Source organism: Notechis scutatus, chromosome 7, assembly GCF_049901735.1.
Source record: "Notechis scutatus isolate UNSWTSFEM ecotype Mainland chromosome 7, rNotScu1.2, whole genome shotgun sequence".
Classification (NCBI taxonomy): Eukaryota; Metazoa; Chordata; class Lepidosauria; order Squamata; family Elapidae; genus Notechis; species Notechis scutatus.
Genome location: NC_142015.1, coordinates 8,142,621 through 8,166,312, shown reverse-complemented (window position 1 = coordinate 8,166,312; position 23,692 = coordinate 8,142,621). Strand labels below are relative to the sequence as shown.

The 23,692-nt window shown below is 40.2% G+C and overlaps 1 protein-coding gene across 1 annotated transcript; it reads left to right on the top strand.

Moving 5' to 3' along the window:
- The first annotated feature begins 81 nt into the window (after positions 1-81).
- KCTD9 (potassium channel tetramerization domain containing 9) lies at positions 82-22,587 on the top strand. The gene is made up of 12 exons (XM_026671323.2): positions 82-214; positions 7,514-7,635; positions 10,635-10,678; positions 10,761-10,857; positions 11,748-11,806; positions 12,868-12,996; positions 13,716-13,783; positions 14,872-14,967; positions 16,300-16,449; positions 17,146-17,251; positions 18,621-18,754; positions 18,903-22,587. The coding sequence occupies exons 1-12, from the start codon at positions 167-169 to the stop codon at positions 19,017-19,019; spliced, it is 1,170 nt and encodes a 389-aa protein (XP_026527108.1). The 5' UTR covers positions 82-166; the 3' UTR covers positions 19,020-22,587.
- The last annotated feature ends 1,105 nt before the right edge of the window (positions 22,588-23,692 follow it).

The window sequence follows — 23,692 nt, the reverse complement described above, 5'->3', positions numbered from 1 at the left end:
GATGCCTTCCTTGCCTAGACGTCCCGCCCAGCTCGTGCCTTTTCGAATCCCATTGGGCAGAGGGAAAAACAAGCAGGGGGCGGATTGGTGGGTGGGCCTGTTGGTAAAGGAAGCCACTCTTCCGGGTTTGTAGCCAGGGCTGGTAAAGCATCTCCGGAGGGAGGACATGAAGAGAGTCACCCTGTTTGTTAATGGCAGCCCCAGAAATGGGAAGGTAAGCCGGCCGACTCCTATCGGAGGGGGCAAGCGGGGAAAGACGTGGCTCTTTTTTTTTTTTTTTTTTTGCAACGGGACTACTGGACTACTCTTTGATTCTGGGTGCATCGGGGACACCACGAGGTCTCTGCTCCCGGAGGGACTGCAGTCTCCCAATCGGGAACAGCCGGACAGGGAAGCTTTCTGGAGCTGCAGATGGAAGGTGGGAATCCTGGGGTAGCTTCCATGGGAGCAATTCCCCCTGGATTTGAAAGGGATGGAATAGAGGTCCAAGCTTGGCCACTTTAAGACTTGTGTGGACTTCAGTCCACAAGACTTAAAAGTAGCCAAAAGGTGTCCACTTTCATATGTGGTGGACATGTCCATATGCCCAGAAGTTTTGGAAAACTATCAAAAATTGGATTCTAAATATAACTAAAACAAGATGTAAAACTTGAACCCGAAACCTTTTTGCTGGGTATGATAGACTCAAAAATAGAAAAAAAATATCAATATTTAATCTTGCACATTATAACGGCAGCTAGAATAAACTATGCTCAAAATTGGAAACTGTCTATTGTCCCTTCAGAGGAGATGGTCATTAAAAAAAAATCACGAGTGTGCAGAGATGGCTAGCCTAACCTAATTACTAAAAAAACAACAAAGATAGTGAATGCTACAAAGTTTGGAACTGTTGGTATGAATGTTTAAAGAAAAAGCAACATTTGACAACTGAATAAGTTATGAAACTATGAAGGACGTGTGTATAATAAAGTATTCTGTGAAATTAAAATATTAAAAGAACGAGGAAGGTATTGTAACAAGGTAGATCACGTCAATGTTATGGGGTAAAAGAAAAAAAGAAAAAAGTGTAACCAATGCTCAATACCTGCTCCAAAATGTATATATATATATATATACATATATTTGTTTATATGTTTGTTTCTTTTTAAATGTTTTAAATATATGAAACTTAAATAAACTATTTTAAACAAACAAACAAAAAAGAAAACAGCCATTTCAAAAAATAAAAAATAAAACCATGGGCAAAAAAAAAAGTGGCCAAAGGTATTGCCACTCTTGAAATAGTGCTTTCCAGCATGGAGCTGATATAAAAGGGCTGCAACCAACCCCCCAAAATGTTGACTTTTAGCTTTCTTTGGAATTTCGTCTCCCCCCCAGAGTCTTCTAGCTACTTCCTCCAGTGTTGCCTGGAATTCCACCCCACCCTTCTCTGAGCTGGCCACCTTCCCAGAAAAGGGATGAGGAAGTTTTTTTTTTTGCAGATGAGAAATCTATATAAGGTTTTTTTTAGGAGGTGAAGGTGACTGGCTTCACTTTTTAAACTTTCTGATCTTGGCTACAGCCCTAGGATTTCCTGGTGGTCTGCTATCCCCCTCACCCCCAGGATTTAGCCAGTTCTCATCCTGTTTGGAATTTGGAATTAATCAGATGAGGGCAGTCACCTAATTTGGTAGGATTTGGCACTCCCATTCCTGGTTTCACTCCTATGAAGAGTGATGAAATGTGTTGTTCGACAGATCTGGAGGACATGAGAATATGAAAATAGAGACATTGGCTATATATATTGGCTAGCATGTCTGGCCTGCAAACATTTGAAAGAGCACCAGAAAGAAAGAAAAGTATTTGCAAGTCATCTAATTCCTGTCCTCACCTTTTCAGACCAGCTATATATAGTCATCTTAGTAGGTTTCATTGCAATTTTATGTTTAGCCCACAATAAAGTAATTAGTACTTATCCTATTTCTTTTCTGGTGATTGCACTGTATTTCACTCTGCAATGACCTTCAGATTAGAAATAAGTATTGAAAACTTCTTCAGTGCACAGTACTGTAGAACATCATATTACACAAAATCCACAAAATAAATGATGGCTTTGATAAAAAATGCAAACCATCAGAACTGCAATGTCAACTTTTTGATTAAAACCTCTCTCTTCCCTCCCCAAAGCTGCTATTAACTGATGCTGATTGTTAATAATTTAATTTAAATTTTGCCCTTCTACCTAGTGGGTACTCCGCAATTTAATACCAATTATTGCAAAAGGAAGAAAGCTTGCATTCACACAACACTCTTAACCTGTTAATGATTTTTTTTTTGCATTTTCACAATGCATAAATTAAATGGACTGGTGCATGCAAATCACAGAGCCACAGAAATCTTACCTAAGCATAATATATTGTACAGCACTACATCTTCTCATTCTCCTAGTTTGCAATATTTTGTCCCCTTGGCCAGAGTTGAGCCCTCATGCAGCGGGCTTAATTCCTTCCCTTGTTTGTGTATCCTCATTCCCTAAGAGCTGGATTAAATATACAGGATTATGAAGACTGCATTGAATTATTATAGGTTTAATTAATACAGGATCATGATTTAGAAGTGGGCAGGAGGAATTATAGTCGGATGAGGGACAAATTGGTCTAAGGTTCATTTATTTAGGACAATTTCCTAGTGGCAAATTCCAGATTAGCCTATTATGTCTTCGAACTGTGTGTGAAATTAGCCAGTGACTTGGCTGGTTGTGTGCCAGTAAAAGTCCACTTCACATTAATGAAAATGCAAGCTTTGCATCACTTTTTCCTGGACCAAGGAACAGGCATAAATTAATGAATGCTGTACAGCTATAAATCTGTTTGGAGACATGTTATTTTCTCTGGACTTAATTTTTAAAAGATCTGTGCCAGCATCCAGCTGTACAAATAACCTGTGTAGGTTTATTTTGATAAACTGGATCTAGGCTTCCTCCCAAAATATTTTTTCTTCTTCCACACACTGTTTTTAAGGAGAAGAATGCAATTCCCTATTCAAACAATATTGTGATGTTTTGCTCCATCTTCCCAGTGCAGTGAAAAATTCCAAAAATCTAGCACATACCAAGATAGTTCCCCCCCAAAAAATAGCTACATCATTTTGCAATATTTGTATTCATTTACCAATATATAGCTTGGGCATACATGGAATATAAACAGCTTTATTAGCAAACTCTCTTATCAGATTCCTTGAGAGTATGGTTGGATTCTCACATCACAGGATGTTGTGGTTAGATTTTGGCTTAGCAAGATGTTTGAGCTGAATTATTATCTTTAGTCGTACCTGAATTAGTCTGGTGACTTATTCAATCAACTGTTTGCTTGCCTGCGATATCTTTCTGTTACAATTCTATGGTTAGTGTTATGTATTAATGCTGTGGCTTGTTCTGTAAATTATAATTGCAACAAATTATAGGATCTGATCCGATTGGTCACTGGGACCAGAAGTTTAGTCTTCCAAGTTTTTGATGCTGGAGCCCATCCTCAGGAAATTTCTCTCTAGCAAAATGTGTGCTTTGGGCTATTCTGTGTGTGATATTTATATAATGCCTGGTTGTGTGTGGTTTTTTAGTTGTTGATTGGGCTTTTGTTGGTTGGCTGTTGTTTGCTTGTGCACAAGAGCCAACAGTTTAAAAGCCAGCCGTTAATACCCATCAACAACTAAAAAGCCACACACAACCAGGCACCATATAAATATCTGCACACACTCTGCTAGACAGAAGTTCCCTGAAGATGGCCTCCAGCACAAGTCTAAAAGCTCAGAAGATTAAACCTCTGGTCCCAGTGATCTAACCAGATTGGATCCTGCAACATTAATCTTGGGACATGTCTGTTTGCCTTCAGTCCCAACAAATTGTGGTCATTTTGATCCCTAGCCTTTTCAGTCTTACTGTGCCAAATACTGGTATTCTTTTGGCTTGTTTGTTGGGTAACACACGGTTGGATTTCCCTAAGATACTAACTCATATCTCCCTGATTAACAAGCCATAATGATCGAGATCACATGTCAACATACAACCAAACAAGTCAGCACAGTATACAAGAATCTCTATCCTAGAAACTCTTGAGTTGTTCCCAGGGTATAAGTAATCCATAAGGTATGCTTCTTTGCTGTCATAAGCTAATAATAACTCAACAAGCAGGAATGAGAAAAGCAATATTGTATGGAGGGTTAAGATCTGAACGCAAAACAGCGTTTGTCTTTGTTATTTCCAATGTTTTGTTGTTGCAGTGTCCTTTCCCACAAATTCTTTTTTTCCTGATGTTGTGCATCAAGGACTGATTATTTGGAGACAGCTGTCCATTGTCCAAATGTCATTTCCTCCACTCACTCTCTTATGACTCACAGTGTAATCAATGAAGCAGAGTTTAGGATTTGAATGTGACTCTCCTAACTTGTGACAGTCACAACATGCTTCTGACCTGCTTATGGCTTTGGCAAAAGTATATAAAAGAGCCTGTGAAAGCTAAACAAAGATCTAGGAAAACCTTTTCTAATTTTTCCTTGCAATATCCTGCATTGTAATCACCATCATACAGGTAGTCCTTGACTTACAACCATTTTTATTGACCGTTCGAAATTATGATAGCCCTGAAAAAAGTGATATATGACCAGTCCCTTCTATTTATGACCGCCATATCATCTGCACGGAGGCATAATCAGAATTTGGGCACCTGGCAACTGACATGTATTTACCACAGTTGAAGCAATTTCAGGGTCGTGTGACCACCATTTGTGACTATCCTAGCTGGTATTCTGACCCAGCTCCCCAAACATGACAAACCCTCTGAAGTGAACTCAAAAGATGCCTTGCTTCGGCAAAAAGTTTCTCTCTCAACGCAGTCTAACAAGGCCGTCTAGCCAGAAGATGAGTAGTTGTCTGCCATATCTATTCATCTCCGTCTCCTGCCTTTTATCCCCAGAACTGAGGTGAAGCTTTGCTGGCAGCGGTGGCTCTTCCATCCCAAGGATCGGCCCATAGATTTCCACCGCTCTCCTTTCCTCTGCCTTCTTCACATCTGCGCATCAGGCACTGAACCCAGCTGTTCCTTCTCTTCTTCATCAACCACCTCCAGACTTGGGGGCTGTTGACTCTCCCATCTGAAGGATGTTGGACGGCCCAGGCTCCGTGTCTCTCTCTCTCTGCCAGCTCCATTCCCTTTTCCCCCTCAGAGCTCTCAGGTTGCCTTGATGATGCCCCTGACTCCCCCACCTCCTCCTCATCTGCTTCGGCTGCTGGAGGGGCCACAGCAGCTGCCTTCTGACAGGCAAAGTCAGTGAGGAAAAGCGGTTTTGCCTAGACTACATGATTCACTTAAGAATTGCAGTGATTTGTTTAACAGTCATGGGGGGGGGGGGAAGGCGTTTTTAAAATTGGGCATTTACTCATTTAACAATGGCCTTTGGAAATTCTGGTCCTAATTCTGGTCATAAACTGAGAACTAACTTTATCTTGTAGCATAGAAGTCGATTTTCCCAGTTGTGTAAGTTGAGAGCTCAAGTTTAATAAATCGGTTGCTCATGTTTAGTGCCTCACATGAATTAGGTAATTGTGTGAGAACATATTAAATTGTAATGTCTTAAAAATGCAAGACTTTCATCATTTTAAAAAAAGTTTAGCAGTAAAGGTTCATTCCCTAAAAAAATTTTTTAAAAAAACTTGGGGGATTAGGTTATTCGTAGCTCTCCTTTCCTCAAGAAATATTTCAATTCAGATATGCTTTATACCAACTAAAGAGAAACAGCATCCTGTTTGTCGTTGACATAATGCACAGCTTGAGCCATGATCGATTTTTAGGACAGGCGAGGAACTTCTGGAGAACTTTGCCACTTGAAATTTCCCAGATATTCCTCTCAGTTGACGTTTGCTCATTCTGATGGATTGTGAACCCAGGAGGGTTAGCTGGGAAGTGCGATGACGTTTGGACCGATCAAAAGTTTTTCCTGTTGCTGTTTCTGCTCACTCTTAACAACAGGTGGCAGGGCTGTGATTGGGAACAGGTATGGAAACTCTGGATTATAAACAGCGGGTGACTGGGGATATATTTTTTTTTAAAAAAAAATTGTGCATCAGATCAGCCAGCACCTGTGGAACCCTGTTGCTTTGGGTTTATGAAGTGACTGGCATTTTAAAATGATGGCCTTTGACATACGAATCTGTGCTTTACCTTGTTGGGAATGGAAAACAAATGACAAGCACAGGATGTGGTTTTCCATCTGTGGGCGAGAGATGCACAAAATAAAACAGGAGCAGTCCATCTGCCATGGTAGACTTCGTTGCATTCTAGCATACACTGAAGTTACAAACATAAATATTGGAAGCCATAAACGTTTAAGAAAAAAAAAGAGAGAGAAAATTATCTCCAGTGATAAAAGATGGAGAAGTCTATATGAGGCGATTAAATCTCCACCATCCGTTCATCTAAGAGTGATGTGGCCTATTAACAGTTTGAAATCATTTTGTCTTCTGATTGCTTAGTGATCCAGCTTCCTTCAATTAATAATGGGACTGTTCTGAAATCATTTGTAATGCAAAAGAATCTCCCCGATTTGGAAATACTTCCACTGGTTGCTTTTATCAGCGGCACAATGCATTTAATAAGTACAATACTCTACTTGTTATGGTCAATATATACAATCAGTTTTGGATATCCCCCTCCCCTTTCTCTTTTCCACCACTTCTGAATTAAGGTATAGTTCTATGCACAAATTGATAAAATTGATAAATCACTCAATTTGCAGATGATGCTGTGTCAAAATCAAATAAACCACACTGAAATACAGGTAGTCCTTGTTTAGTGACTGTCTTTGTTTAGTAACTGCTTCATTTAGTGACCGTTTGAAGTTATGACAGTGATGAAAAAGTAACTTTATGACCAATCCTTGCATTTACCACCTGGGCAGATCTGGGAAAGCTGAAATAAGATCATAAGCAGAGTTGCATTTCACTTTGTGATTGTTTTGCTTAAATAATCAAGTTGCCAGTTCCAGTTGTAGACACTAAACAAGGACTGCTTGTATGGTTTATTACACAACCCAACCAATTGTGGCTTATTACTGAAAACTGAAACAAATAAGCCACATTGTGGTGGCAGGATACACAAACTGGGCCCCTTAATTCTGCAGGATAATACTGTGAGGCTGTTTGGATCCAATATGAATCTAGAAATTGACCTCATTTAATGGAAAAAGTATTGGTAGCTTGACTGTTCTCTAAAATGCCTTAAATATATTAAATTTCAAGCATAGATAAAACTATTTCCTTGTTGCAATCTACATTGTGGAAACTGGGAATGAGAAAGAAGCACAGATTTTCTAAGGCTGATCCACTTCTTTGGGGGAGGGGGGGTGGTCCAATTTATCTCAGGCTGACTCTGAAGCAGATCGAGTGCTGCACAGCGCATGGATGTTCATACTAGTATAAAATATAAATGGATGAAAAACCTAACTGGGTGCACTGAATTAAAAGGCTAACTTTCTCTTATAGGTTGTGGCTGTTTATGGAACACTGTCTGATTTGCTTTCTGTCGCAAGCAATAAGCTTGGAATAAAAGCAACCAGTGTCTACAATGGAAGAGGTGGACTTATTGACGACATTGCCTTAATTAGGTAAGATTACCCTATATTGGAAATGTGTTCATTAGAGTCCTTTTGAATAAGCCTAATAGGCACAAGAACTGCTTGGAAGGTGGAATGAAAGCTGATTCAGGAATGCCATATTTGTTGTACTACAATAGAGTACAATGTATTGATGTTGAAATGGCCATGAACCCCTTTCCTACAAAGCCATCAACAGGGATTATTTTCATCATCGTTTAATGACTCCATAATCCATTGCGGGATGGAGTCTGGGCAATAGAATGAAGCTAGCAGAGTGGCCGGATGCCCTTACTGACGCCAGTGCAGAGTTTTGTTCAGCAGATGTGCTCAGAGAGAGAAATATCTGCCTGTACCTAGGATCGAACTCACAGCCTCCTGATAGTGAGGCGAGAGCTCCACCTCACACCACTCCTATCAACAGGGATTATTTTATAGAGAATATATTATAGCTCCATCTTCTTCTGTAACAGATGGAAGACTATCAAAAGAGTCCCAACCTAGAACTAAGGAGAAATTTCCTGACAATCAGAATTAAGCAGTGGAATAACTTGCCTTTAGAAGTTGCGGGTGCTCCATAACTGGAGGTTTTTGAGAAGAGACTGATGGTATAGGGCAGTGGTCCCCAACCTTTTTTGTACCAGGGACCAGTTTCAAGCACAAACACTTTTTCAAGGACCGGGGGAGAGAATCTGAGTTTGGTGGTTTGCTTGCAGACGTTTCATTACCTGACTAGGTAACATCTGATGTTGTTACCTAGTCGGGTAATAAAACGTCTGCCAGCAAACCACCAAGTTCAGGGAGCGCCTCGGCCCTGCCTCCCTCAGCCCCATCCCTCAGGTGTCTCCCTCCCTCCCTCAGGTGTCTGCCTCGTTCCTCTCTCAGTCGCTCTCTCGCTGCTCCACCAGCCCAGGAAGAAACTGCTTCAAAGAAGCTGGGTGGGGGGTGGCTTTTCCTGTCGCCGCAGCTCCTCCGAAGCGCCCAGTCACCCCCACCCCGCCCGCCCACGCGCGGTTCAACCCAGTGCTCCGTTCTGCCTGCCTGCCTGCCTGCCTTCGTTTCGGAGCAGCTTCGGCTGATAAAAAGAGGCGAATAGTTATTATTCTCAGCTGAAGCTGCTCCCAAACAACCAGACAGGCAGGCAGGCAGAACGGAGCACTGGGTTGAACTGCGCGCGGGCGGGCGGGGTGGGGGTGACTGGGTGCTTCGGAGGAGCTGCGGCGACAGGAAAAGCCCACCACCACCACCACCCCGGCTTCTTTGAAGCAGTTTCTTCCTGGGCTGGTGGAGCAGCGAGAGAGCGACTGAGAGAGGAACGAGGCGGGAGGAAACCGAAGCTGCTGAGCCAGAGAGCAGGACAGGCTTCGGTTGCTTCCTCGCTCCCCTTCTTTCATTTGTGTCCTTGATCCCCGATCCCAGCAGCATTCACCGAAGGCGAAGAAAGCCGCCATTTTTTAAATTTTTTTTTCTTTGAGGCCCGGTACAGAGTGCTCCACGGACCGGGACCGGTCCGCGGCCCGGTGGTTGAGGACCCCTGGTATAGGGCCTCCTGCCTTAACAGGAGGACTTCAAAGGTCCCTTCTAACTCAGTTATTTTGTATTCTTCCACTTCCAGTCTTCCCACCCATCTCTTGTTGCTTACGTGATATGGCCACTTTGCAGACTTCTATCCTGAAAAACGTTAAGCATTGCCTTTAGCAACCAAAATGTTGGCCACCCCAGTTTGTTGAGCATGTCATGGTGTCCCATGTCACACACAATATTCAGCCATATAATGCGGCTGCCACAACATTCAGCAATATAATGCAGTTATCCTGGCTTAATTGAATGCCATGCCCAAGGCCAAATTTAATAATCCATGACGGTGACTTAGCATAAAACACGGGTCTATTCCGACATGTGAAAAGCCCACTCTGCAAATCATAACCCCAGCCCCATTCAAGCCATGATTTGATTCTGATTTGGAAATGTCCCAAGATTAGCTAAAAAGTTGGTGAAGAATTCAAAATTATTGTGAACTAAGAGTAGGCAACCTGATGTCTTCCAGATGTCCAGAAATATAATTTTCATGCTGGTTGGACATGGTGAGAGCTATAGTCCAAAGCATCTGTAGGGCATCAAGCATTTATCCTTGTTGTACACTCTGATTACAATAAATGAAAAAGCAGAGGAAGGAAAAGTCTGAGCTTCTGAGTCAAATTATATGATTTATATAGCTTCTCATCTGGGACAGGATTGTATGTGGATTCCATTGTGTAATGGTTACAAATAGGTTTTCATTCCATCTCCCTTGGCCAGAGAATTGCTATCGCATCCTATAGTTTGCCTTCTAACAAATATTTTTCTACTAAAGGGGTTTGTTTGTTCCATGTGTCCTATGCTTATTGAATTTGTTGGGAAGTAGGCTGTAAACAAAGCCCCGTTACCAGAGTATTTTTGCATAAATATGAATCTGAGTCTCCAGCTTGACTCTTAGCTTTCCAACTTTCCCAAACATGAATGTCTTTGCATTTAAGGAATTTGGATCAAAACCATCTGCAAAAGCAATTGAATTTAGAGCATGGAGAGTTTGTTAATTTATCAATGTATTTCTTTTCCCTGACACTAAAGCAGTGGAGTGTAGGAAAACAAAAATCAGACTCTGAAAAGGGATGGTTTTAGATTGTGGTGCTCATATCCTCTTTCAAAAAGAAAAGAAAAAACAGTCTTGGTGATTTCACATTTTTTAAACTTTTCTTGCTCAAACACTGCATTTCAGAGCAAGTTTGATATACAGACTATCGACAAATGACTATTGCATAAAAGAATTAATTCAAACTCCTTCCTATGAAGCTACTTAGCATAGTTGAATTGTTATCTAGATCTTTATCACTTAAACCATTATCATAATGCAATAGGATTGATTTTAGCTCTCTAAAACTTTGGAATCTGGAATTAACAATTACTGTTTTCCAAAAACATTTGTTGGGCTTATTCTGAATCCCTGGTTTTCTTTCTCATTTCCTTCATAGAGATGATGACGTTCTTTTTGTATGTGAAGATGAACCATTCATTGGTAAGTGCACCAAGTTTTCCCCCCCGAAGAACAGGAAGTCTAAAGTTGTTAATGTATGTTGATATGTTTTCCATGTTCATAGATCCCCAGAATGACATCAACTCTCTAGAAACATTAACAGGATCTCATTCAGATTGGATAACACTCAATGTAGGAGGACGGTACTTCACGACTACCCGGTATGAGTCTATTTCCTTATTGTGAAGTTCATCGTTGGAAAGATAATATTGCTAAGGGTTAAATGTTCAGTTGAGATCGGCATATGTGGGACTGATTGGGGTAGATTGTAGGGGTGATACCGAAATACAATTTTATCATATTTTATGTATATATATATATACATATATATACATAAAATTATATATATATATATATATATATATATATATATTAAATATATATATATATATATATATATATATATTAAACTATTGTATTTTATTCCAATTTCATTTTAAATTGTATTTTATTAATTTTTAGTAATAACTTGTGTCTGGAATTCTGCACTTTGACATGGCCCAAGAGCTAATCAATAAAGTAAACTAAACTAAGCTAAGGCTTAAGTGCATTGTTCATTAATAAAGCTGTTAACAACTTTTAGATACAGTGGTTGCATTCAGGCTTCATGTTAAACTGTAGGGCTGTTCATGTAGCATGATATGTGAAGGCTGTTGTTGGTTATTATTATGTGCAACCCATACCAAATGATTTTTCAACCATCCATGATTTTAAAATGCTGGTTTAATATGACATTGTCTTAGCCTTCTCTATTATTTTTAAATTGAGCAATTCCATAAATTAAAGGTTCAACCAACATTTCTCCAATCTGGTGTAGAACCACATTTCCCATTTCCCATTGGTTAAGTCAGCATTGGGACCCAACTTGCTTATAAAGATAAGATAACCTTTATTGTCACTTCTTTCTATGGACATAAAAAGAAAATAAATAAACATAAAATGGAAATAAATAGTAAATAAGCCAAATGGCTTTTTTTAAAAATCGCCACCTGAATGCTACTCCAAATGCCAAAGTGGCCAATGTATTCATTTCTCTATATTTCTTTCTTAGGAGCACTTTGGTTAGTAAAGAACCTGATAGCATGTTGGCTCACATGTTTAAAGATAAAGGTTGGTATGACTTGAGATACATATGTGAAAGCTCTATCCAGTACCCATTTTGCAAATCCATGCCATGTAAACTATTCTTTGTTGCAAAGTAAGGTTTGATGTATATGATTCTACACTGAAACTACATAGACCCCAGTGGCACACTTTGGATTTGTGTTTATAAACAAGAATGAGAGTTTGGGCTGGCAGCATTGTCTAGCTAGCTCTTCTTGAGGAGCATGTCCAAAGGTACACGAAGAAGAAAGGATCAGTTGAGCAGTTCATTAAGTCAGGAGTGAGGAATGATTTTCAGGCAATTTTGTTGGTCATGGGCTACAGAAGTGCCACAAAAGAAGAACATAGTTACTATTCTCTTTACATACCATATGTAAACAGGTTTGGGGCTTTTTCCTAGATCATACAGGGTGGAGAATCTGAAGCTCTCTGGATGATGCCGAACTACATCTTGCAACATTCTTGTTGGAAGCTATGCCGACTTCTGGAAATGTAGTTCAACTATATTTTAGATTAGTCTTTCCCAACGGATGTCCCTCCCCATACATGGGCTTCAATTCCTTGAATTCTTAACAATTCTAGAAATTGAAGTCCACCCATATGGAAATAATCACAAAGCAGAAAAGAAAGTTCTGGTCAGATTATAAATAATGTGTTAGAACCTTTTCTGCAGCCTCCAGAGTTCAGACTGGGGCCAAAAGTGTATGGAATTGGAGGAGTATGAAGTTAACTTCTTAAAACCATGACACCATCTAATTATCCTGGTCCTGCCTGCTTTTAGAAGGTAAATGTAGTAGAACCACCAGCAAGACAACAGAACATGTATTTCCAGTTTAGAGGATGTCCTTTTCTCCTTATTTACTATGTCCCCATTCTAAATTTGTGGTGGCGAATTTAGTCTAATTTCTTAACTTAAGCGGCACTTAAGTCTAATTTCTAAACTTGGCTACAGATGATGCATTTTAGCTGCTGGGGACAGATGGAGACGGGGAGGGTGAGAAATGGACTTATCTCAGGACAGGTTAAGGGAAGCATTTTTTTGAAAAAAATGTGTCCATCTGCAACAGATGCTTGGGGAAACAAGAGAGATCACAGCGGAGCTTTTCTGATTGACCGAAGTCCGGAGTACTTTGAACCGATCTTAAACTATTTGCGGCATGGACAGCTAATTGTGAACGATGGCATTAATTTGTTGGGTATGTACTAGGACATATAAACATTTTGTTGCTTTGTTACAACCATGCTTGTTCTCAGACAATTCTAAAGCCAAGCTTCCTGAATTAGAACCAAGCACATGAAAATCTCACTCAAGGTTTTGGCATTTTGGTACAATCTTGGATTTTTCCAGTCCTAGCCCCACACCATAACCACTATACTATACTACACTCGTTCAAGTCACTGGATGATTTGGGCCAGTCATTCTTTCTTTGCCCAAACTGATAGGGTTCCTGTTGTGGGGCAAAACTGGAGAAATAAGTATTAAGTAAACAGCCGCTTCAGAGGAAAGTTAAGATTAATGAATCAATCAACACACGGCTAAATAGAGGTTGTGGAATTTTTAATCAAACAGACCTGGAAAAGGGATTTAAGATTAAGATCACTAGATAGATTTTTTTTTGTTAACATGCTGATGTTGACCTGGTTTGCAATAAAACAGCATACTGTATGAAGCTGGGGAATTGTGGCTTACAGTTTATCTTCAAACCATTGTTTCTCTTAAGTAGTAAATCATGGTTGATATTTCATATTAATTATGATTGAAACCAGTTCTGGCAAAGGATCTTGGCCCAATGAAACTGTCTGATCCTGGGCATGGTTGCTATAACCTGAATTAGAGAGCAGGGAGGTTGAGTGGTGAATCTTGTCATTATTCGTAACCATTGCTAGCTTTGTTGTATCGCTCCTCTTATGCTAGGTGTCTTAGAGGAAGCGAGGTTCTTTGGAATTGACTCACTAATTGAACACCTTGAACTAGCAATTAAGGTAATGCTAATTTTTGAATCTGCTTCCTTTCTGACTGTTCGCCTTTGTTTTGGCTTTTATGTTACAATTTTGGTTTTTATGTTACATTGTGCCCAGGAAAGTGGTGTGGTGGCCTAGAGTTGGAGGTCTAGCCTCACAATCAGGAGGCTGTGAGTTCGATCCTAGGTAGAACCAGATATTTCTCTCTCTGGGCACACTGAAAATATGAACAAAACTCTGCACTGGTGACAGGAAGGGCATCCAGCCATTAAAACAGTCTGCTAGCTCCATTCAGGTGCCCAGACTCCACCCTACAAGGGATTTTGGGGTCAGTAAATGAAGATGATGATTATGCCCTGGAAATGTTTCTATTTGTTAAAAACAAAAACATTTTGAAGAAATTTTTGAGAGACAGAAATCTGTTTTTTGTACTTTGTATTTTTCTTTCTTTTTAGTATTGTTAGAATCCCTAATTAAAGTATGAAAAAGTGAACAAAAAGCCAGTAACATTTAATTGACAGCATTCTGAGTGGATCCCAGTCAAGTTAGTTATTTTCAAAGAGATGCACACCTACTGTATATGGCTTAAGGATATCAACTTAATTTCCTTGCGTGCCAAGAAAAAGAGCACTCCCAAATTGCTGCGCCACAATAAAGTGGCATGCCAACAATTTGTTCTTCAGACATAGACATTAATGGGCTCAGCCGTACAGTGTAGCCAGAAGAAGTAAATTAGCAAAAACCAGTGATTTCTAGATGTGGTTTAGAGGAAAGAGACAGAATTAGATGTAACAAGCCTACAATGTCAACATCCCCAACAGCTTTTCCGTGGATAGTAAATATCCTTCTTGAAAATGGAACAGAAGTTGCCTTCGGATGTTGTGGGAGCTTCATCACTTGAGACTTTCAAGAAGAGATTGGACTGCCATTTGTCAGAAATGGTATAGGGTCTCCCGCTTGGGCTAGATGACTTACAAGGTCCCTTCCCACTCTGTTAAGCTATAATCTGTAAAATGCCTCAAATATCCCCACCCTGCTGTATATCGCCCAATGTGAGCTATTCCATCTTGTATTGTTTGGGCCTAAGCGCTTCTTCTCTTCCTTGACAGAATTCCCAACCTGCAGAAGACCATTCCCCGATTTCTCGAAAGGAATTTGTCAGGTTCCTCCTTGCAACCTCAACCAAGTCAGAGCTACGCTGTCAGGTAATATGACTGTCACTGAAATAAATAAAAAAAATAAGGATGTCTTTTTGGAGCTGTTTTGCACAACTTGTAAAGAAAAAAGTTTCCTCTGATATATTAAAAATCATCACAGGCAGCATGCAGTCCTGGATAGCTAGTAATACGGTCCCACAAGATAATAAAAATGTTGAAAAATTAAGCAAGTTTGCTTGTATACATTAACTATACTATATGTTTTATATGCAGCCCATTCCACTTCATTTGATACAACCCAGAGAAAATAAAAGGTTAGATAAGCATGCTTTAGAGCAGCGGCCTCCAACCTTTGGGCCCCAGGGATCCCTTCCGTGGAGAGAGGTTTTTCCACAGGCTGGAAGGAGGCATGATTTTGCATGCTGCCTGCATCCCATGGATGGGGCTTCTCTTGTTTGCAGGGCCCAATTTCTGGCATACCAAGTATTGGAGCTGCTTCATGGACCTCTACTTTAGAGGAACCTAGATCACATGTTCTTGTGTATCTTGAATGGGATGTTTTAATGTTTTTATTGCTTTACAGTATTTTAATAAGATGTTGAGACTCTAGAAAGAGTGCAGAGAGGAGCAACCAAGATGACGAGACGACTGGAAGCTAAAACAGGATGAACGGTTTCAGGAACTGGGCATGGCTAGCCTAGGGAAGAGAAGGACCAGGGGAGACAGGATAGCAGTCTTCCAATATTTGAGGAGCTGCCACAGAGAGGAAAGGGTCAAGCTATTTTCTAAAGCACCCGAAGGCCAAACTAGAAATAATGGATGGAAATTGAACAAGGAGAGATTTAACCTGGGAATAAGGAGAAATTTCCTGACAGTGAGAACAATCAACCAATGAAACCGAAATTGCCTTCAGAAGTTGTGGGAGCTTCATCACTGGAGGCTTTCAAGAAGAGACTGGACTGCCATTTGTCAGAAATGGTGTCAGGTCTCCTTCTAGGTCAGGGATGACCTACAAGGTCTCTTCCACCTCTGGTAATCTGTAATCATATTTTTAATTGCAATATATGTTCTGAAGTGTAATCCACCCAGTCATTCACTGAGATGGGTGGCACTAGGAATTGGACAAATAAATAAATGTTGACTGCACTCCTTCTCTGGGTTAGATTAAACACTTTGTCTTCAAAGCAATTGCATTTGGATTTCTGACCTGGATTTTGCCATAGTTGCTACAAAATGTAGATAACAAGGCTGACCCCGAAGTTTCCATTCCAGAAGGGTTGTTTTGAGTTTGATCTAACCATGGCAGAATTGAAACAAGTCATTTTGAACTCAGATTCCTTGTGGACTAGATCACCTGACCACTGCTCTCTTCTTCTCCAGGGGTTAAATTTTAGCGGAGCAGACCTCTCTCGTTTAGATCTCCGGTACATCAACTTCAAGATGGCCAACTTGAGCCGATGCAACCTGGCCCACGCGAACCTCTGCTGCTCAAATCTTGAACGGGCTGATCTCTCCGGATCTGTTCTAGATGTGGGTGTTATTTGGATAAGAATAAAACACACTTGCAAACTTTAGGCAAAACGGATTAACCACTCCACCTAATGAGTGGTTAGCTTTGTCCCATAGTAGTGTGCCTAAAGTAGTACTACTTTGAAAAAGACGGAATCTGCACAATAGCTGCCCTATGGAGCATGCATGGCCTAGAAATAAATCTTAAGATATGACTAGTAATGACACTTGTCAATCATCAATTTTCGCTGGCTGGGAGCTGCAGGAAGGTGCAGGGCGCTCCACCCTGGCCACGGCCCCCCCCCCAGCCCTCCCAAGATCAAACACAAGCCCTGATGCCCTCAATGAAATTGAGTTTGACACCCCTGCTGTACTTGATCAGGACTTGGTATGGTGGACTTGAAAAGATGAAATGAAATAACCATGAAATGAATCAAGAGGCAAATTTTAAGAGTTTAGGTAAAAGTGAAGTTCTTTACGTTTAGGGAGAGATAAAGTCCTTTATCTACAATTCTTTTCCTGAAGAGTCCTTTAGGTAAAGCACTGTGATCTGACACCTGCAGATTCTGCTAACAAAGGCTGTGGAATTTTCTTGGTAGTATTGTAAGCATATATGATCAGTCCAGCATCTGTCAAATGTAGCCTGCAGATTTCTAGATCAGATGAAATGTGGCCTCTTTTCCATGTGAAATTTTTGTTTTCCTCTTTCTTTGGCAGTATGCCAACCTCCAAGGTGTAAAGATGTTGTGCTCAAATGCAGAGGGAGCCTCCCTGAAAAGCTGCAATTTTGAAGATCCTTCTGGCCTTAAAGCTAATTTGGAAGGTAAACTCCACCGATTTTTATGTAATGCAGTCAGTATCATTCAGGAATTGACTGAATGTGTCTCTGATCATTAAAGGTTGGTTGTTAGAATCGAAAGGAAATATTAATCAGATCAACAGATATCACGATGACGAAAAGTTGCTTTCAAAGCAGAGGAAAAGTAACTCAGAGCACCTGCTATGTAGATAAAAAAAGTACAATTTAAATGAGCAGGAAGCAGAGAAGGAAAACAACGCTAGTTGAAATCCAACACAGCTTACACACATTTAACAAATGATGACTGAGCATGTTGCATGGTATATGGTTTGGATACCACAATTGCTAGGTTTTTGTGACTCTGTCCCACTTCTGACCCCAGGGATAAGTAGATTTTAAGAAGAAAAAGGAATATGATAAAATCCAATTCACAAATATTGATTAAACATACGGCAGCGTAACATTTACTGTTGCAATTCGTAACCTCTTCAACCATTTCTGAAGGGATATGTCTTCCATTACTTATACACTTGCACTTTGATTAATAATAAGGCAGGACCTGAAGACTAGACCTGGAGAATAGAAGAGAAGGAACTGGAGCAGATAATAAAACATAAAGACTTGCAAATAGAAATAGAAAGACTGTGGCAAAGAAAGCAAAGATAGTACTAATAGTACTACCCAAGGTACAATCCAGTTGGTTTAGGATTGTACCTTGGGTACAATCCTAAACCAGCTGGGGCACAACCCGAACACATTCGGCATTGACAAATTCACCATCAGTCAATTGCAAAAGGCAGCTATACTCAAACAGCTTACATCCTGTGACAATATCAGTAACACTCAAACATCCACATAGGCCATCCCAAGTCCTTGCGAAGGATTTGATAGGCAGACAAAAATGCTAAATCCAGTCTGAGCATCCATCTGACTGCAATGAATAGTAACAATATCTGCCTATCTGCCTCTTGGGAAGGACTTGATAGGTGAATAAAAATGTCAAATCCAATCCAAACATCTGGCTGACTATCCGACCAACTATAATAATTGATTCAATTTGTATGCCAACTGGTTCTCGATGACTGGGTGGCTCACAATATTAACTTAAGAAATTACAATAAAATAAAACAGAAAGATAAAATATGGCAAACTTTTATAGTTGGATGCCTTTGTTAATGAATTATGGTGCCCTAAGGTTTTTATGATGGTTGTTTTACCAGAAAAGGAAGAAGAACATGACAGAATTTAGTTTATGTACAATAAATCCAATGGTTCAATCAACATAAAAGTCAGAATCTTTTGCTATATCTTGTAATAGGATGCTAAAGGGACAGTGAGAGTGAGATGAAATTCCACCTCTTTTTTTTTATGGGCTTGGACTTTGTGGCTGCAGGTGCTAACTTGAAAGGTGTTGATATGGAAGGAAGTCAAATGACTGGCATCAATCTCCGAGTTGCAACTCTAAAGAACGCAAAATTGAAAAACTGCAACTTGAGAGGAGCAACCTTGGCAGGAACTGATTTGGAGGTGAGGTCTCCATCTTCTGATTTTTGATGGATCCCAGAGAGTTAAACAAAGGGATTCATTGGGAGTTTTCCTTCAACTTTAATAGCCATGCTGCTTTGTAGGCAAGTCATCCAGTAACTCCTGCTAATAACTTGCTCTGTTGTTTCAGAACTGTGACCTGTCAGGCTGTGATCTACAAGAGGCCAACCTGAGAGGGTCGAATGTGAAAGGAGCCATCTTTGAAGAGATGCTGACACCATTGCACATGTCTCAGAGCGTCAGATAGGTTGCCCTGCTGAAGACTCAATGGGAAAATGACGTTCCTTCCACAGCATGTTTTTCTCAATGGTATCTGAAAAGCTGCTGCTGGATGGAGAGAAGGACCTTCTCTTGTCTTAGGTATAGGAATAGCTATTGAATCCAGTTGGGACAAGAAGCTTGCTAATCACTCCCAAAGACATTGCTATCTTGGCCCTACCTTGCTTTAGAACACTTCTCTAGAAAAAAAATATTTATGAAAGCACAATATATGCAATTTATATTTATTCAACTTCCAATGAGGGTTTTAGAAATATGATCACCCATTGTAGCAAACTCTTGGGCTGCCAAGATGGCACCGATGATGGCTGCCTCGGTGAAATGCTCTCTAATGGTTTCTTTATTCCTTATTATCTGCAATTCACTACTGATTTCATCCTCATGAGACCATCTGCTAAGAATTAGGCAATGTTTCCTTAAGGAGCACCTTTCTGATTCCTCACCCCCACCTGTCTTTGCAAACACAGAGGAGATTCTAACTAATTTCCCGGTGCTATGGATTACAACAAAAAAAGCAAAGAAGCGGCAACGCCCAGAAAGAGAAGAGGTAAATGAGCAGGAATTTAAACAGACTAAGGAATGGGGGGGGGGGGGGACTCCTCTCCCTTCAATCTTTCTGACTAATTTACGCTCACTTGCTAACAAGATGGATGAAATTCATCTGTTAAATAGATGGAATTCTGATTTTTACAATTCAGCTGTTCTTTGTTTTACTGAAACCTGCCTTAATCCACAAATTCATGGGAACAACACCATATACATCCCAGGATTTCAGACATTTAGATCAGACAGAATTGAAGAGACATCAGGTAAAAAAAAAGGGTGGAGGATTATGTTTATATATCAACAACAGCTGGTCTCAGGATAAAACTATAATATACAAATTATGTGATGAAAACTTAGAGTCTTTACATATCAACTGCAAGCCATTTTCTCCATGTGAGTTCTCCTCATTTCTCCTAATAGCTGTGTATGTTCCTCTACAAGCTTGTGTAAACAAGGCATTACAAACTCTTGCTGATCAAATTACCATATGGAGGCTGAAGCCAAACACCCAGGTTCCCTTCCCACCATTTTAGGAGATTTCAATCAAGCAAATTTAAGGAAAGAGCTCCCAAAATATTTCCAGCATGTAAATTGTCCCACCAGAGGCAAAAATACTTTAGACCACTGCTACACAACAGTAAAAGATGCTTATAAATCTTTACCATGGGACACTCTGACCACTGTATGATTCACGTTATACCTGCCTACAGACAAAACCATGAAACCAACAGTTAAATCAGTGAAGACTTGGTCAGATGAGGCTAAGCTGAAACTCCAGGCCTGCCTTGATTGCACTGATTGGAATGTTTTTGAAGATGCCTCTGCAGACCTAGATGAGCTCACAGATACTGTAACATCATATGGCAGCTTCTGTGAAGACTTATGTGTACCAACAAGGAACCTGCAAATATATAGTAATAATAAACCTTGGTTCACAGCTAAACTTAAGCAGCTACTTCATTCCAAAGAGGAAGCTTACAGAAAAGGTGACAGAATGCTATACAACCAGGCCAGAAACATATTAACAAGAGAGATCAGAGCAGCAAAAAGAAGCTACTCTGAAAAGTTAAGGAATCAGTTCTCAACAAATGAACCAGCAAACATGTGGAAAACTCTTAAAAACATCACTGTCTTCAGCAAACCTCCTTCCCAGGCAGAAGGAAATCAACAACTAGCAGATGACCTGAATGTGTTTTACTGCAGGTTTGAAAAGAAACTACAGCCACCTATCTCCACAACCCACATCTCAAACACACCAACAACAGCCAAGCCTCCTACAACTGGCCCCAATCCATTGGGTTCACAACCTCTGGTGATCATAGAAAAAGAAGTGCAAGATCTATTACACAGACAAAAGCCAGGAAAAGCACCAGGGCCAGACAAGATAACTCCTTGCTTAAAAGTCTGTGCTGACCAATTGGCCCCCATCTTCTCCTGAATCTTCAATAGATCACTAGAGATGTGCTATGTTCCTTCCTGCTTCAAACGCTCTACTATCATCCCAGTGCCAAAAAAGCCCTCCATCAAGGAACTGAATGACGACAGACCAGTTACTCTAATATCTGTAGTTATGAAAATCTTTGAAAGGCTTGTGCTGTCCCACCTGAAAACCATCACAGATCCGCAGTTAGATCCCATGCAGTTTGCATACTGAGCAAATAGATCAATAGATGATGCTGTTAACATGGCTCTGCATTACATCCTACAACACCTTGAATTTCCAAATACCTACGCAAGGGTCCTCTTTGTAGACTTCAGTTCAGCATTCAATACCATCATTCCAGACACTCTTCTAAGTAAATTAAACCAACTAGCGGTACCTGAACACACTTGTAAGTGGATCATAAGCTTCCTAACAGACAGGAAGCAGCAGGTGAAGCTAGGCGGAATCACATCTGATACCTGTACAATCAGCACAGGGGACCCCCAAGGCTGTGTGCTTTCTCTACTTCTCCCTATATACCAATGACTGCATCTCAAATAATCCATCTGTTAAAATACTGAAGTTTGCTGATGACACAACAGTGATTGGTCTCATTCGAGACAATGATGAATCCGCATACAGACAGGAGGTTATACAACTTGCCTTGTGGTGTAACTGGAACAATCTGGAACTGAACACACTCAAAACTAGAAATGTTGGTAGACTTTAGAAGAAACCCTCCTATACTACCACCTCTTACAATACTAGACAACACAGTATCAACAGTAGAGACCTTCAAATTTCTAGGCTCTACTATATCACATGACCTAAAATGGACATCAAAAACACCATCAAAAAAGCACAATAAAGAATGTTCTTTCTACACCTACTCAGAAAGCTCAAAGTGCCCAAGGAGCTGCTGATCCAGTTCTACAGAGGAATTATTGAGTCTATCATCTGCACCTCTATAACTGTCTGGTTTGGTTCTGCAACCCAACAGGACAGACACAGACTTCAGAGAGTAATTAGGACTGCAGAAAAAACAATTACTACCCACCTGCCTTCAATCGAGGACCTGTATACTGCACCAGTCAAAAAGAGGGCTGTGAAAATATTTACAGACCTCTCACATCGCGGACAGAAACTATTTTAACTCCTTCCCTCAAAACGATGCTATAGAGCATTGCACACCAGAACTACTAGACACAAGAACAGTTTTCCCCCGAAAGCCATCACTCTGCTAAAACAAATAATTCCCTCAACCCTGTTCAACTATTACAAAGTCTGCACTACTATTACTGTTAACCTTGTCATCACTCCTTATCACCCATTCACTCCCACTTGTGACTGTATGACTGTAGCCTTGTTGCTTGTATCCGTACGATTTTTATTGACTGTTTCATAGTATGATTTGATTGCTTATTGTACCCTATGACTATCATTGTGTTGTACCTGATGATTCTCGACTCCTGACGAATGTATTTTATGTATACTGAGAGTATTTACACCAAGACAAATTCTTTATGTGTCCAATCACACTTGGCCAATAAAGTATTCTATTCTATTCTATTTCAGCCCGAATTGGTGAACTTTTATTTACAGTGGCTTATTAAATAGGGGAGGGGGAGGAAACGGAGGGTCGAAAGGTGTCCAGATTTGAATCTTCTTGGCAAAACAGAAATAGCTCTATTTCTTAAAAAAGAGTTGTCATGGATACATTTGGAGTCTTATTTTAAGCCTGTTATGCACTACAAATTTTAAAAAGTTGGACTGTGAATGCTGTATGTGTTGGTTCCTTGACGTAGAACAGTGTCATAAGTTTTGATTGCAAAAGGGGGACATTCAGTGCTCCATTTTTACGACCTGCTGCTCATGTCTAATAATCAGGAATTGAAGGTGCAAGTGTAATACAGAGGCTCCTGTGAGCCCTGAATTACCAAGTTGTTGTTTTATTGTCACTGGACCTACAAGTCTTGTGAACTAGAACCAACAATTGTTCTTCTATACAGGTTTCCATTACAGTGAATAATGCCCATCATTGAATTCTCTTGGTCAAAAATTGAGTGATATATCCTGGGGAACCTGGATAAAGTAGAGAACAATCAGAAATAGTTTGGGTTACTTTACAAAGTGATGTAAACCTAGTTTGGTAATGAAACGTCCATAAGATTACAACCAAGCTCAGAGAGCACCAAGGACCCCACAGTTAGCAATCTCTTCTGTCAGTACTAGGAAATAAAGGGCTAGGAACATACACAGCTAAAAGATGGCTAGAAAATTTTGAAATGTTATGAAAAAAGGAAAGTCCCTATAATTCACATACTGTATTAATGCACACCATCACTACTCTTGCAGGTTTTTTGTAATGGAAAAATAACTCTACCAAGTCTCCAAAAAGCTGTCGAAACATTCAGCTCAGGCCCTTCCATACCTCACTCCCAATCCTTTGTACGTGCCTATGCAGATAAAAACATGAACCACCTTCATTGTTTCATTGGGGGAATCAAGGAATAAGGCTTGTTTAAAATTGCAAATGGAAACTGATGTTTCATCAGCCTATAAATCTGGAACTGGTGTTACATGCTTGGGTTGCAGCTCTCATCATTCATTGTCATTAGCCAATCCACTGGGTCTGTTGGGAAAGGGAATTTAATACCACCTATATAAATCTG

Bases quoted from the DNA above. Each gene is read 5' to 3' on its own strand.
- KCTD9 (XM_026671323.2), top strand. From the start codon at position 167: ATGAAGAGAGTCACCCTGTTTGTTAATGGCAGCCCCAGAAATGGGAAG. The intron at 13,784-14,871 runs GTAATGCTAATT...CTTCCTTGACAG, and splicing joins ACCTTGAACTAGCAATTAAG to AATTCCCAACCTGCAGAAGA. The intron at 16,450-17,145 runs GTGGGTGTTATT...TTTCTTTGGCAG, and splicing joins TCTCCGGATCTGTTCTAGAT to TATGCCAACCTCCAAGGTGT.